This window comes from Vulpes lagopus, chromosome 22, assembly GCF_018345385.1.
Source record: "Vulpes lagopus strain Blue_001 chromosome 22, ASM1834538v1, whole genome shotgun sequence".
Lineage (NCBI taxonomy): Eukaryota > Metazoa > Chordata > Mammalia > Carnivora > Canidae > Vulpes > Vulpes lagopus.
Window position 1 is genome coordinate 5,623,513 of NC_054845.1, and position 16,138 is coordinate 5,639,650.

Consider the following 16,138-nt stretch of genomic DNA (forward strand, 5'->3'; position numbering starts at 1 on the left):
GGGGAAATGCAGTTCATCAATTAGCAAACGTTGAGGAAAGCAGGAGATGTCCTTCTATTGCCCGATTCAGAGGCAACGGGCCTTACCTCAAGTAGAGAGTACGTTTCTCGATCATTTCTCTCTCTCACTTTGATTTCATCAGAAAAGTCATCCATAAAACAGTCTATTAGATTCATTAAGGATCGGACTAAGTTTGTATCTGAAGTAGGAGATAATTCCTGAAAAATGAGGGGGAAAAGTCTATAAAACAAATTAACTTAAATAAGCTGCTAATTAAAGTAGCATCAACGAATACTTATTGAACTTTCTTCATCCTCGCAGCCACAGCACCTATGAAAAGGCACTATCATAATTCTAGTTGCAGGTGAGAAAACTGAGGCATAGATCAATTCTCTAGTCTACAGTGTGGTGGCCCTGGGGGTCATGCCCAGTGAATGTACTCTTGAACCACTCCCACGCTGATTCTCAGATTCAAAAAGTTTACTTTCACGTGTTCAGTTGAACACGTAACTGATAGCCCAGAATCTATCTTTTTACCAATTTTGTAAAGCCAAACACTAAAAAAAAATCTTTTGGCAAATTAAAATTATGCTTCAAAACGTATTTTATACATCTTTACAGCAACACTCATAGTAAATTCATGCCTATGGAATAAATTTGTAAGTCTTGAAGAGCATGAAATGTTCCCAGAGTGCTGCAAACCCCAAGCACTTTACTTTTTGGGTCTCACCACGACAGTTTATAAAATAAATGAGTGTGTAGAGCTCCTAGCACCATGCACCATACAACCAGTTCTCCAAAAATATGTGTCTTCTTCCCTCCAAGCCTTCCTCCAGCCTTCAGAGTGGTATTGCTCTGTGGTTAATGTGTGAGAATTAACTCTCTGAGATGGACTCTCAAGATCAGAAGCCGCCGACTTCATATTCAGTTGCTGTCCCAGTAGAAACAGGCAAAAATGTCAACTGACTTTCTAAGGATGGGACTAAGTATTACTGATGCAACACTAAAAGACAAAGAGTTATTACTACAAAGAAGACGCTTATTTCTACATAGTAAATAAGTGGTATTCAGCACTTCTTTGAGAGGACAAAAGTGTAGAGTGCATTTTAGAAGCTTGTATTAAAAGTGTGTTTTTTCTTCTCTTTTACTACTGAAAAGACTGTTATTATATGGAATATTCATTAATTTTAATGCCTACGTTCTCTGACAATGCTGGGTTGAGGGGGAACCTGCAGCTTATTTTATAAGTTTAACTGTTTTTGAAACATGACTACTTCATATCTCAACACCTTTCAAGTTTGCTTTATTTTTTAATTTTTAAGCAGCCAATCTTCTTGAAAGAGCAGGGTACAGCACTGTTGCGCCAGGAGCTCTCACATTAGCCAGCTGCCCTGGAGCAACCTTGCCTCTTCCCTGAAAAATTTTGGGCTACGGTTCTCCCCAGGATCTTCTCAACTGCTAAATCCAAGGGACATGTGCCAATCCTTTTTTGCCTTGACCTCTTAGTAGTTTCTGATAATACTGACTACTCACTTGCTTCTTTAAAGGCTCTCCTCCCTGAAATACAGCTGTACTTGAGATTCTATTCTTTCTCTCTTACCTTTTTTCTCTATATTTTTGCTTTAGGTAATATCCACTGCTATGATTTTAAATTCTGCTTTCCATACCTGTACCTTGAGCCAAACTTGTGCCTTAAGCTTTTCTATTATATTTCCAGCAGCAGGAGAAATACCAGCCGTGAGTCCCTATACTTGTTCCAGAGCCAAAGTCATCCTAAAGACCTTTGGTTGACATCTCCCAAAGCAGAAATTAAGTATACGCTCCCTACAATTTCCAGCTGGAGAGGGTTTAAGAGCCTGCCTGGAAATCCATCAACTCTCAAAGGCAGGAGATTTCCATTCATGCTGTCACTTCTCCCCATTACACCCTTCTCCCTGCACCAATCCCCAGGATACACTGAAAGAAAGAAAAATGGACTTGGATTTCTTTCAATCTTCTCCAGGGACTGACTTTCCTCCCTGAATCCCAGTTTTTTTAGCCAACAACAGTAATCTCTAAACAAGTAGATGCGCTCATGCGAAGTATCGTGGATTCCTCATTCAGCACGCCTAAAGCAGGAACATGTTCCTCCATTGTTACCTACTATCTGATTCTTTAGATGTCATAAATGAATTACTTTTAAAACTTGTCCTTTTGTGGATTATAAAATAATACATATTTATTCTAGGAACTTTGAAAAACAGAGAAAATTATAAAAATGGAAACTAAAATATAATAGTCCAAGAGAAATGAGATATAGCATTTTAGGATATGTTCATCCAGATGTGGTTAGGTGGGCCTTTGAGTTTTTTTTTGTTTTTTGTTCTTTGTTTTTTTTTTTTTTTTTTAGAAGGGAACAGATTAGCATCCATACATTTTCTCAAACCGTAACATGCCTCATGAAAATTTTTTTGGAGATTAAGTATATAAATTAAAATCATTTTACTTTAATCAGAAAAGTTCTTAGTTAAGCAGTTAAATTATTTTAATCTCTGATAGTTGACATTAACAATAGACATTAAAATGAACATATTTGGCTGATTTGGATTTTCCATTTATTTTTTAAATCTTAAAATTCTCATCCCTCTTACCTTCGCATGCTTTCTAATAAATTCAACAGAAACTGGGACCATTCTGTCAAATAAGCCTACTATAAATTCTTTCTGAATAAGATTAATCGCAGCAGGTAAAAGATTTATCCAAGACAACATCAGTGGTCTCCAGCCTAACATGTGAGGCTCCATGTAAATCATACCACATCTGGAAACCTAGAAAAAAGAATAATTGTTTACCATCAAGGTAATGCTTCTATAAGAAATATGACTTGGTACACATCTGCTTCATATAACCTTCAGAAAATTCTTCAAAAGCAGCTTAATTTTATGTAATTTCATGATCTAAATTTTTGTGTATGACTTTACCAGTGGTTGTAGACAAAGAGGAAAAAAAATCCCTGACTCTAAAATTTGTCAAGGTAGGTCAACAGATAGGCCTGTTCTTAAAGAATCCGAGTATGGTTAAAATGAATTCTACTGGGGCGCTTGGGTGGCTCAGCGGTTGAGCATCCGCCTTCAGCTCAGGGCATGATCCTGGGGTCCTGGGATCGAGTCCCACATCGGGCTCCCTGCATGGAGCCTGCTTCTCCCTCTGCCTGTGTCTCTGCCTCTCTCTCTGTGTCACTCATGAATAAACAAATAAAATCTTTAGAAAAATGAATTCTACTAATGTTTTTCATTCAGAGTTTCAAAGTAATAAAAGCATTTATGACATTTCAGATTTATAAGCAGATGTCAAAATTGAGAACTTACGGTGGCAGGAGAAGCAACTTCCAAATCCATTGGTTCGAAAATAAGATTCATTTGTGGTGACATCTGAATAATCTCCCCACTCATCAGACACAGTTTTTTGTTATCATCCAGCACCGTATTCATATTCTCAATCCACACTGCATCTACTGGGCCATCAAAAATTAACCATTTCCTATCTGGTGTCTGGTTTATGCATATGATAGATAAAGGGCAAAAAATTAATAATGATAATGTAAGCAAACAGTCCAATAATGCTTCAAGATTTAAAAATATAACTCCTAAAATTAATTTTACCATGAAAAAGTAAAGGCATCTTTTGAATAAAGTGTGCATGCGTATGGAGAGAGACTCACTGAAGAAGCCTATATTTCCAACAGACAAGACAGAAAGATAACATCTTTTCTCAAATTGCATATATATATAAAATATAACATCTTTTCCAATGTTTCTGAACTTACATATAACATATTTTATAAAGTATTATGAGTAAAAAAATGTACAATTGCCAGGGAAAACAGAATTTTCATTGAAATCTGATTATGTAGTATTATGTTCATACAGATCAACTACTCTCGGGTACTAAATCAAGTTTTTCTTCCCTCCACTGGATAAATTCACACATATATACCCTTCTTGGGTTGAACAGTTTTATGGTAATGTTGGGCATTAATATAAGACTCCGTCTCACTATGATAAATATGACAATATTTGCACACTCTCTGAAATACAGTAAAAGCTCAACAAATACTAAGGAGTGGCCAGGTATTCGCTGAAGAGTGCAAAAGCTGATTCTCCTTTTCAGATCTTATGAATCAGCTTTTTTTGTGCACAAAGACGATACCTTGGTTCAGTTTCAGCAAATGTGAATTTGGGTTGAAGTGGTGGGGGGATTTGGACCCATCCTATAATCTTGTCAGTCCCTACAAGGCAACTGCTTTAACCTAGAAGACAGTGGAGCTGTCATGGGCTCAGGCTGCCCCACACCCACACTCCAAGGCCAGCTCTGGCCATTCTCAAGAAGGAGGAAGAGCTCATACCTCCGAGATTACCTCCAGATCAACTTTTCCTCATATCCTGGCTTCCCATGCCTGTTCATCTTCACTTTGGGCAACATGGCCATGTAAGAGCAAGATGTTGGGCTCTGCAGTCTAAAGGACTTCATTTTTCATTTGACTTTTACTACTTACCAGCTATGTGACTTTGGGTCAGTGCCTTAACCTCTCTGAGTATTTATGGGACAAAACTTCTGGAAAAGGTAATATATGCAATGTAACTGAACATAAAATGGGAGGCATATCATAATTATTTCTGTATAAATAATGTAACTATATACATTATCTCAAGATGCCACGTGCTAATCTGGACCAGCATACATCTGCTGTGAAAAGAAAGAACCTGAGAGGTTATATCAATGCTCTCACACCCCTGTCTGCTTCACAATTACTTTTGTCCTAGAAATTACTAGTAAAGCCTGATCCTGGGCAGGATCTCTGCCCCATGAAAGCTAATTCTTACGTTACTCATTGCCCAAGGTCCTTCACCCATTAAGAGCGGAACTGAGATTTGGCATTTCTCAATTACCACATCGCCTACGAGTCATGATCAGCGGGGTTCTTAGGTGGATAAAGAGCACCAAAGTCAGGACATATGGTAAGCAGAATAAAGAAGACATTTATTTTTAAAAGATTTAATGCATTTAATGTCTCTAGCCTAGGCCCCTTCTCTTTTAAGACCAGACTTAGCAACTGTCTCCCATTTGCTCACACTCTGTGGATAGCCTGCTAACAGAGAGCAACCAAGTTAACATCTTATTGGACTGTGGACTCTTTCTCGTAAGAGTGGGCAACAGCCACTCAGCAGAACCAGCCAGGAGTGGGTAAGTGCCCGCTCTCCTCCACAGCAATCAGCAGCTGGCACATCCCTCACCTCTTGTGCGTGCCACGGGCAGCCCATTCACTTCCTGACATGGTAGGGCCAACGTGTTGAAGTTGAAGTCTGTTTTTTTTAAGGTCTGCAATTTCTTGTCTAAAAATGGAGCATATCTAACAACTAGTGGGTATGACAGAGAGAGCAGCCCAGAAGGTGGGCAATGGAAGAGCATGACTCAAGGGGTGAAAGGCTCACATTATTTAGATGTTCTCCATCCTGTATCATTTAGCCAGGAAAAAAAAAGAGAGAGAGAGAGGGAACCAGAAGAGCTTTTCCCTGCCCTCTCTTCTCTACACACCAAGCCAAAGGCTCTCACCAGCATGGTCTGCTGCCTCTTTGTAGGCGCTAACGATGGTCCTCCCAAAAGCACCGTGGGACCATCCAGTATTGTGTGTTTCAAATAGATGCCTTGAACTAGAAATATAGATTTTTGTCTGAAACAATTGGGAAAAAAATCAGAAATTTGTCAGAAGGAACTAACACAGTCTCTCTCAATGCACACGCTAAAGGGTTAGTACCTACCGTTGAGGAAGCAAAGGCTCTGAAACTGACAGCGAGGATGCCATCCGACCACTCATGAGACACCACATCGAACTGCCCATACAGCTGACCCATGGTGACAGACTTGGGATTTAAAACAGTAATTTGAACCTTGTTTTCTTCCATTAACCCCTTAAGGGAAAAAAAAACCACATTTCTTCTTTAGAAGGATACTGTCTTTATTCATAGAAAACATGATTTGATATGTACAAAATCCTAGACTCTACAAAGAAACTACCAGAAGCAAGGAACTTTTCACAAAATTCCAGCATACAAAGTCAATACATAAAAACTGGGTGTGTTTTTCTCTACAGGGCCAATGAACAACTAAAAAAAAATAAAATTTCACAAATGTCATTTATAATAGTTTTTAAAACCCATGAAATACAACTCAGTAATCAATTAGCAGAGGATGTGAGAGATCTATAAACCTAAAACTACAAAATGAGGGCTGTTAATTTTTTTTGGAAAGGGTCAGCTAGCAAATATTACAAGCTTTTCAGGTTACATATAGTTGGCCACATATTCTTCCCCATTTCTCTTTCTTTTCCTTCTTTCTGTTTGTTGGGGGGTCTTCCAGTGTGTTTTTTATAAACCTTAAAAAACGTTACCACCATTCTAAGCTCATTGATATTAGAAAAATAGGCTTGGGGCCAAATCTGGCCTATATAATTGGCTGATTCCTGCTACCAAACATTCTCTGAGAGAAAATTAAAAGGTCTGAATATAGGGAACTATGCTCCATTCTCACAGAATCGAAAAGTTAATATTGGTAAGTTGTCAATTTTGACCAGAATCTAGAAAGCTGGTGTGGGAATTATACAAAGGATGCTAATACCCTTAGGGCATAAGCTTTTTATGTTTTTAATTAATAGATGTTATTTTCTTAGAGTAGGTTTACGAGAAATTGAGTAGAAAGTACAGAGATTCACATATATCCCCCCACCCCACCTCACCCCTTCTGTTTCCCCTATTATTAAAGCCGTGCATTGAGGTGGTATATTATTATGAATGGTGAATTGATACTGATACATTATTATTTTTTAAAGGTTTATTTGTTTATCTGAGAGACAGAGAGAGAGAGAGAGAGAGAGAGAGAGAGAGAGAGAGCATGAGCAGGAGGGGCAGAGAGAGAGAGGGAGAGAACCTCAAGTAGATTCCACAATAAGTGCAGAGCCTGATGCACAGCTTGATCTCACAACACTGCGATCACGACCTGCTTAACTGACTGCACCACCCAGGCATCCCTGATACATTATCATTAACCAAAGTCCATGGTTTACATTAAGGGTCGTTCTTGATGTACTCTACAGGTCCTGCCAAATGCATAATGGCACATTTCCACCCTTACAGAACCATACAGAATAGTTTCACTGCCCTAAAATCCCCTGTGCTCTCCTATTCGTCATCACTTCTTTTTTTTTATATCTAACATAACAAGTGCAACTCTTCCCAACACTGCCTTCGCCCCCCCACCCCCGCCCCCCCCCCCAGGGCTTGGGACACAAACTAGCAAACTCAAGAAGAGATGTGGACTGATAACACGAAACAGCAAAACAAGCTCGAGGTCTTCACATTCTTCTCTGTGTCCACCAAGGGGAGAACAAGGCATCATCCTACATTGGGAAATATGGGAAAGCTCCACCATCTTAGTCAGAGCAAGACACTGCCGCTAAAGCAAGATTCTTGTCCCAAAAATGCAGCAAGGCTAGTGAGACTCCACAATCACAAATCCCACTTGGCTACAAACATTGAAATATAAGAAGCAAAAAACTATTCAAAATATAAGTAGAAAGAAGAGCAGTATTAGTTGGAGAATTAAAAACAGCCTCATTCCTTTAGCATGTCAGAGTAGACCAAACTAGGATGTAGAAGATGCGAATTGTGAATGATACAATCATTTGTTGCATTTGTGTGCACACACATGTGTTATATGATGCAAAACACACATTCACCTCAATTCTGCTAGCAGCCATCACAGGAGTTTGTGTTACAAATCTAACCATCCAAAAATTAAAAAAAAAAAAACACTCTTTAAAGTATGAAATGAAAACCTCCTGGCTTTTCATGTTTTCAGATATTTTCTACAACAAGCGTGTTAGCTTCATAAATAAAAAAATGTTGAAAAGAAATAAAAGGTTGACAGGGACACCTATGATCCTTCATATACTAAACTTCTTAATTGCTTCATATTACTTTTCTAGTAGCATTTTCCTTTTGACTAATTTTTTTCTATGATTTCAAGTTGTTACATTAAAGTATCTTTTAAAATGACTATACATTCTCTCTTGCACAAAGCTGATCATGAATAAATTATTGCACTAATAACACACTTACCTTTTCACACATGTCACTTAGCGCACCAGCTAAGACACGATATGCACTGGTTTTTCCTCCAAACGGTTCTCCAACGATCATAAAACCATGACGCACAATCATCATTTCATATATTTGAAGTATCTTCTCAGAAAAGAATTTGGTCATTTGCAAATTCATGGATTCACAGTTGTCTTTGATAGCTGCTAGCAAATCATTATAATCTGGTTTCGGTAATTTCACACCAGGAAACAAATCTGAAGTGATTCCCTGATGATAGAAGATTTGAGGATTTATATATATCTGATACCCTCTTTCTCTCTCTACACACACACACCACACACATAAAGGTGATGAAATTCCTCCCATCCTCATATTTAATATTGATGGAAATAGAGCCATTAAATAAACAGTATTTTTAACAGCTTTATAGAGGTATGACTGCCATACAATGAACTATATATATATATTTTTTAAGTGGTACAATTTGATAAGTAGAGCCATCAACTCAAGATAGTCAACATATCACTCCCAAAAGCCATCTTGTGACCTTTTGTAATTCTCCTTCCTTTCTCTCTTTGCACCTCCCATCTCCATCCCCAGGTAACCACTAACTTGCTGTTAGTATTTTTATTTGCATTATCTAGAATTTAATATAGATGAAGTTACATATTATGAGTACAACACTTTTTTTTTCTGACTTATTTTCACTCAACAGAAAGATTTGGAGATTCCCTCATGTGACATCATGTATTAATAGTTCATTGCATCCACGTAGTACATTTGAATCCATTCCCTCGTTGATGGATACTTTCATTGTTCCCAGTTTGGGGCTACAGCAAATAAAACTGCTATGAACATTTATATATAATTCTTTGTATGGGCAAATGTCTTCATTTCTTTTGGGTGAATACTGAGGCATAATGAAATACCTGGATAATATGATGGCTATAGGTTTAATATTTTAAGAAAATGTCTGCTTTCCAAAGTGGTTGTATTATTTTACATTCACCCCAGCAGTGTGTAAAACTTTGGACATTTAGTATGCTCAATCTTTTTAGTATTATCCACAGAGATAAGCATGTCACAGTATCTTACTGTGGCTGAGATGTGTATTTCCTGATGACTAACATTTTGCAGGTGCTTATTTGCTTCATATATATGCTCTTTAATGAAGGGCCTTTTCAGGGCACTCCCTGTGGCGCAGCGGCTTAGTGCTGTCTGCGGCCCCTGGGGTCTGATCCTGGAGATCCAGGATCGAGTCCTGCGTCAGGCTCCCTGCATGGAGCCTGCTTCTCCCTCTGCCTGTGTCTCTGCCTCTCAGTCTCTCTCTCTGAATAAATAAATTTTTTAAAAAATACTTATTTTAAAAAATGAAGTGCCTATTCAAATCTCTTGTCTATTTTTAATTGGTTTATTTTCTTACTGGTAAGTTTTGACCATTCTTTAAATATTCTGCATGCAACTCCATCATATCTAATCTGCAAATATTTCTTCCTAGTCTGCAACTTGTCTTTCATCATCTAACCAGTGTCTTTCAAAGAGCAAACTTTTAACATTTTGATGAGTCTTTTTTTTTTTTATCATTTATTGTTTTATCATTGGGCTTTTGGTGCTGTGTTTAAGAAATTTTTGCCTAACCCCAAATCACAAGATATTTCTCCTGCTTTCTTCTAGAAATTTTACCATTTTATAAAACTTTTAAATTAAAAAGTTAGACAAATATTATCTTATTTCAAGATTTATTATATAGACAGTGTCATCTGATATAACGATAGACAAATATATCAATGGGACAGAATGAGGAGTCTAGAAAGAGACCCACACACATTTGAACAATTGATTCTCAACAAAGAATGTTTAAGAAAAAATAAAAAGACAGAATGCCTGGATTTGTCAAAACAATGAATTTTAATCCATACCTCAATATCACATACAAAAAATAGTTCAAAGGTATTTTAATTACTGTGATGGTCAGTATTTTAATCAGCTTAGTATCCCTCAACAATTCATGCCCATACAAAACCTCAAAATGTAACTTCACTTGGAAATTGGATCTTTGCAGATATAATTAGGTAAATTAAGATGAGGTTATACTGGGCCTTAAATCTAATGATTTATGTCTTTATAATATAAAGGAGAGGAATATTCAAACACAAATACACCCAGGGAAGGCCATGTAGTGATGGAGGCAGAGATCAGAATGAGGTCAACCCATGCCAGGGAATGTCAGGGGTTGCCAATAGCCAACAGAAGCTAAGAAGAGGCAAAGGAGTGTTTCCTAGAGCCTTGATTTGAGACATCTTCCCTTCAGTACTTTGAGAGAATACCTTTCTATTGTCTCAAGCCATCAAGTTGTGGTATTTTGTTATGGCAGCTTGAGGAAACTGATAAAATCATTTTTTTTAATTTTTTTTCAATTTTTATTTATTTATGATAGTCACAGAGAGATAGAGAGGCAGAGACACAGGCAGAGGGAGAAGCAGGCTCCATGCACCGGGAGCCCGACGTGGGATTCGATCCCGGGTCTCCAGGATCGCGCCCTGGGCCAAAGGCAGGCGCCAAACCGCTACGCCACCCAGGGATCCCAATAAAATCATTTAATATGTGATTAGAAAGAATTATGATCCCGTATTTAGTATATAGGAATACATAAAGCTGATGGCAAAGTCTAAGAAACATACCTTTATTAACTGTTAAAGCTGTAAGTATTATAGCATCCTATGCGAGAAATAGGACTTATTTTTACTCTGAAGGTAAAAATAAAAATTCAGAAGTGCTTCATGGGAAAGCATACATTTGAATTATACTTTAGAATTTATGAGTTATGAGTTTAATTGCCGCTATATTTAATCCTTCAAATGCTGTTATGGAGAAACTGATCTTAGTTTATCAAAGCAGTAAGTTTCCTTAGGATAAAGGGGAGAAAAAAGGCAATGCGGCTCAGTAGTTAAGGGCACTCTGCAGCCTGATTGCATGCTCCTGTACTAACTATAAATAAAAGTTAAGTATCTTTGCCTCAGTAAAATGATTTGTAAAACAGGGGAAAAGACAGCACCTGACCTACCGGGTCATTATGAGCATTAAATAAGTTACTATTTGTAAAGCTCTTAGAATAGTGTCTGATCCATAATAAGTCCATAGTATTTGGTAAATCAACAAACATGTCTTCTTGGATTGTTCAAATTGTTTTGGTTGACCTTGAAGGAAGCGGACCACTCCAGAACACATTTGGTATCCAGTGGTTCTCAACCAAGACCAATTCCCCTCCCTCTCCTGTCAGGTACAGAGTCAAAAATATGTGGCATTGCTCTGGTTGTCACAACAGAAGACAACCTATAAATACTGGAGTGAGGGTAAGGAGCAAGTTTGCCTAATGTTCTACAGTCTCACAACAAGGAATTCCCCTAATCTGAAGTGACAGTTATGCTCCATCTTGGAGATATTGCTCAGTAAATGTTCACTGAATGACTACACAATGCTTGAGACTACATCTGGTGATATATATTTCCACTTTGTAAAAATACAGTTTTTACTCTTAGAAAATTTATACAATATACCAAAGAAACAGGAAAAGTGGGGGAAAAAATTAGAGAGGAAGACAAACCGTGAGAGACTCCTAATGCTGGGAAACTAAGGGTTACAGAAGGGGAGGCAGGTCGGGGGGTATGGGGTAACTGGGTGATGGGCATTAAGGAGGGCACATGAGAAGATGAGCACTGGGGGGTTATAAGTTGGCAAACTGAATTTAAATAAAATATTAAAAATAAATAAAATTTTAAAAAAGAAAAATTGAGGAAAAACATTAGGAAAAAAATTTGAAACTATTCCTCATAGATTCACTCTATATTTACACTCCAGCTCTAAGTACTTTGAAAAGATCCTTTCAAATGTTGAAACACGGTTACTATGGAGAGCAGACGACACTGGACCACACTACAGTGGCAGCATCACTTCTCCCCATTCCCATAACATCCCACTTCGGTCTTTACAGTTGGAAACTAACTGCCTGAACCTCAAGACAGCACAGATTAGTGCAACAATTAACATCTGTTGGGAGCCCATAGCCTCCCAATTCCTTCTACCTGAGATGAGGAAAAGGAAAAGAATGACATCAAATAATAATATGAAGACCTTAATCATTATTCTAATGCCTCTCAATTAATAATAGTCTAATCTTAAGTATAACAAGATTATTAAACTTAGTTCTTCCTGTAAGTCACCCTGAAAAAAAATCAATTTCATTAAAGCCATTACACTCTCTTTAAAGAAAGTAAGCTTTTAAAGAAATTTCTTCGATTATTAATTCAACAAACATTGGCCAAGTACCCCTTCTCTGCAAAAGATTCAGTCATGTGTTAGACCCGTTATTTTCCTACATTCTAGTGTAATTTATCAGCAAACATATTTTGTAACCTTTGTGTGCTTATAGACATTGCACAGTTGTTTTTTTTTTTTAAAAAGGACGATTTAAAAATCCCAACTTGTTGAAAGTCATCTGAAGCTACAGAGCTATACATACTTCAAGTAAAACATAAAATGATCTATGTTTCTTTGTGCCATATCATTATTTTCTGTAGTAGGAGTTTCTCAAAGGGAGTCGCAGACTTGGACATTTGATAAATACGTTATTATAAAAATTCTGTTACACTAAAATAATAAATATCCTTACCTCAAAGAGTGGTAAATCATGGGACAAAAATTTTGGCAGATTTACATCAATAATAGATCTAAGCAGCAGAATTTCTTCATTTTCATTTGGATATTTCAGCTAAAAGAAAACACACTCATGATGATACCTCCACCCACTAAATGCGCCCCCTACATTAACACACACATGCACATGCATCCACGCACAGGCCCCAGAGAAAAGCCCACGTAGAACTGTTCTCATTTATTTTCCTTTAATTGGATTGTTATGAATTTTAGAGGTTGAAAAAAATTCCAAAACACTTGGGTAACTCCAAAGTTTACTAAAAACCTAGCTGAACTCTAAACCTGTAGCTCAGGCCCACAGTAAGGGTTGCATAGTTCACAAAAATATGAACTCCAAATTATTTCTCCCAACTTCAATACTTTATTCAACATCTCACTCCCAAGTTTCTCCTACCATCATACATTTAATTTTCCAGAACCCTCTTCCTTTCCTCTAGAATCTTTCAGTCTAATAAATTCCATGTTCCAGCTTAACTGGCTTTACCCTTTACAAAGTCAGTGATGCCCGGGAGTTAGGTTCAGAGCACCCATTGCCAAAGCTGATCCTTGCTTATATGGACTTTGTCTTTGGATCAGTCTAACCACACCTAAATGATGAGGTGTCAAAAGTCTAGTTTGTTATTTGAGAAGCTATTATTTTAAAGCCTATGTTTAAATTGTTTCTTGATATAATAAAACAAACTTCAAAATATTCAAGCCAACACTTTCAACAATTCTAAATTAGCTTTTGACAAACAATGAAAGGATTCATTTGCAGGATTCATTTGCTGCGTAACTTTAATAGCTCAATTCCATAGTCAAGATGTCAGTGAAAACAAACACTAGGCAATGTATTATCTTTCCCATTATCTGACTGTAGTGTAATCCTGACGTGCCAGGTTAATACAAATTGTTGCTTCTAGTTGCATTTGTTTATTGCAAAAAAATAATGACGTGCAGTTATTCTAGGCTAATATGAAATAGAATATCACAATATATTAGAATTCTCAGTAACATTTATTATAGAAGATAAAAATGCTCGCCATCGTTCTTAATCACATAGAATATATTTTGAAATCTTTATCTTCTGCAAAACATGAACATGAAAATTTTATAAACTCCAAGGTCACATTTTGCATTTTGCTATTAACTATATAGCCCGCCTTGCTTTGTTTCATACAGAACTAATGCACAAGTAATTGCTTATGCCTCTACAAAACATTTTCTTTTTTTTTTCTTTTTTTTTTTTTACAAAACATTTTCAATGGAAAGTTATACAAGTCTCAAAAGATTTGGATTTTTCCATCTATATACTTATGGCTTATTTCATTTTAAAATGCAAACATTATATTGCAAATCTATAACTGCTACTCTATAATAGGCTGTAATTATATGATCACGTTCATTGATAATGCTTTGGCACACTTGTATATATTTATTAATTATACATTATTTCCTTTAAAGCTCTACAAGTTCCATAGACTGAAAGCCTTCAAAGTCTTTCCCAGCAGCATCTCTTTTCATACACCTAAAATTATGGAACAGAACTCAAATCATTAAGAATTATGTCTAAGTTTTGACAAATCATAAAATATCCTTTTTCACATGTGCAATCAACTGTTTTTTAGTACAAGAACTGGATTTTTTTTTTTTTTAGTTGATGAAACCAACCAGTTATTGAAACTCTGTGAAGACACAGGGTCCTGAGATTTACAAACAGAAAATTTATGAATAAGAAATAACTTGAGTTCTCTACCTTTAGATTCCCCGCAGCGGTAAGCACTGACTTCACAGCTCTCATGCCATAGTCATAGTGATGTTGTGAGGACAATTGCTCTGAACACAAGCGGTAGGTAGCCACAATTTTTACTGACAGTGGCCGAGCTGTGACAAACCCACAGGAGTACAGGACTATTTCAGCAATCATGGCATAGTCAGGCACCATCATTGCTACTGTCCGAAAGAGGGCCTGCAGGAGTGCAGAAAAGGTATTTTTGAAAAGACCATCGTAAAGATAACCCTACTCTGCATTTCCTAATGTGTTAGGGCTGTGTAGCTTTTCTGCAATAATGTTAAATTACAATATCCAAATCACATAGATACAAACACTTAATTTTAAAAACCGGTTTCTTGATGAGCACTGGGTGTTATTCTGTATGTTGGCAAATTGAACACCAATAAAAAATAAATTTATTATTTTAAAAAAAGAAATATTACAAAAGAAAAATCACCTGGAAAATAAAAGCCATTTTCATCACACACAAAAATAAAAATAAAAAAAAAACCTGGTTTCTTGCAATTGTCATGTAATATCTTAAACTTCTGTATAAATTTTTTCCTTAAATTATGCTGAAAGAACACTCACAAACTTTTATGATACTTAGATGTTGGGTGAATCATTAATTCACAAGTTAATTATCAACTGTGCTCTATTCTTCTTGGTAAATGACAGGTTACAGGGATAAAGTATCCTAGGCTGCTGGGATGTCCAAAAGCTGGGCTTTTCAGCTGCGCTGGTGAGAAAGGGCATGGTATTGGGAGACCAGGCGTTAAGTGAGGTTTTCTGGGAATCTAATTAATTGTATGCTGCGTGCTAATCAAAAAATTCTTAATAACAAGGCTATGTCAGATAAATAAGGTAATTTTAGCACTAAGTTTAAAGGTAATTTAGTGCTCTTTACAATTTTTAAGTTCGATAAATAAATAAATAAATAAATAAATAAATAAATAAAATTTTTAAGTTCAATTCTGGCTTAACCAATGATATACTTTCTTGAGTGTAAAAGAAGAGTATAGCTCCAGGTATCATACCAGGGCTGAAGTAAATTCTGATACATGTAATCAACATGAGCATTAGCCTTCTGGGAAGCTATGCCTCAGGTTGTTGGCTTTGTGACCTTAGAAGATCAAGTATGCCCATTTTACCATGGCTTCTAACATTCAACTATTCCGAAATGCTTATTGAATATTGATTCTTTAGAATAATTTTAATATTAAAATATAGCTTCTCTAATGTAGAAATGTGCTTAAGAAATTGCTCTGCTCTCCAGATGTTCTGTAGATGCACAGGATGTCTAAATGGGACTCTATCCGCACGGTGGCACAGATGTACTAAGACTGCAGTATAGATGCAATTGGGTCCTAATTCCAAGGTTCTTGAGAACAGGCCAAGAATTTGGAACTTTTTTTCTGTAGGCAAAAACAACCACAACAAAACCAATAGCTTTTTAAGTCTGGAAGTTACAGGATTAGATTTCTGCTGAAGACTCTGGTAGAATTAAAGCAGGGGATTCATTATAGTGAATTTTAGT

General features: G+C 36.7%; 1 protein-coding gene across 1 annotated transcript in view; it reads right to left on the bottom strand.

Moving 5' to 3' along the window:
* Positions 1-16,138, bottom strand: part of DNAH7 (dynein axonemal heavy chain 7) — a 226,933-nt gene that overhangs the window by 123,410 nt on the left and 87,385 nt on the right. The window contains exons 28-34 of the mRNA XM_041737735.1: positions 14,584-14,796; positions 12,805-12,903; positions 8,154-8,402; positions 5,799-5,948; positions 3,348-3,530; positions 2,631-2,807; positions 87-218 (exon numbers count right to left, since the gene is read on the bottom strand). Coding sequence (XP_041593669.1) covers positions 87-218; positions 2,631-2,807; positions 3,348-3,530; positions 5,799-5,948; positions 8,154-8,402; positions 12,805-12,903; positions 14,584-14,796 — 1,203 coding nt within the window. The remainder of the gene's footprint in view (positions 1-86; positions 219-2,630; positions 2,808-3,347; positions 3,531-5,798; positions 5,949-8,153; positions 8,403-12,804; positions 12,904-14,583; positions 14,797-16,138) is intronic.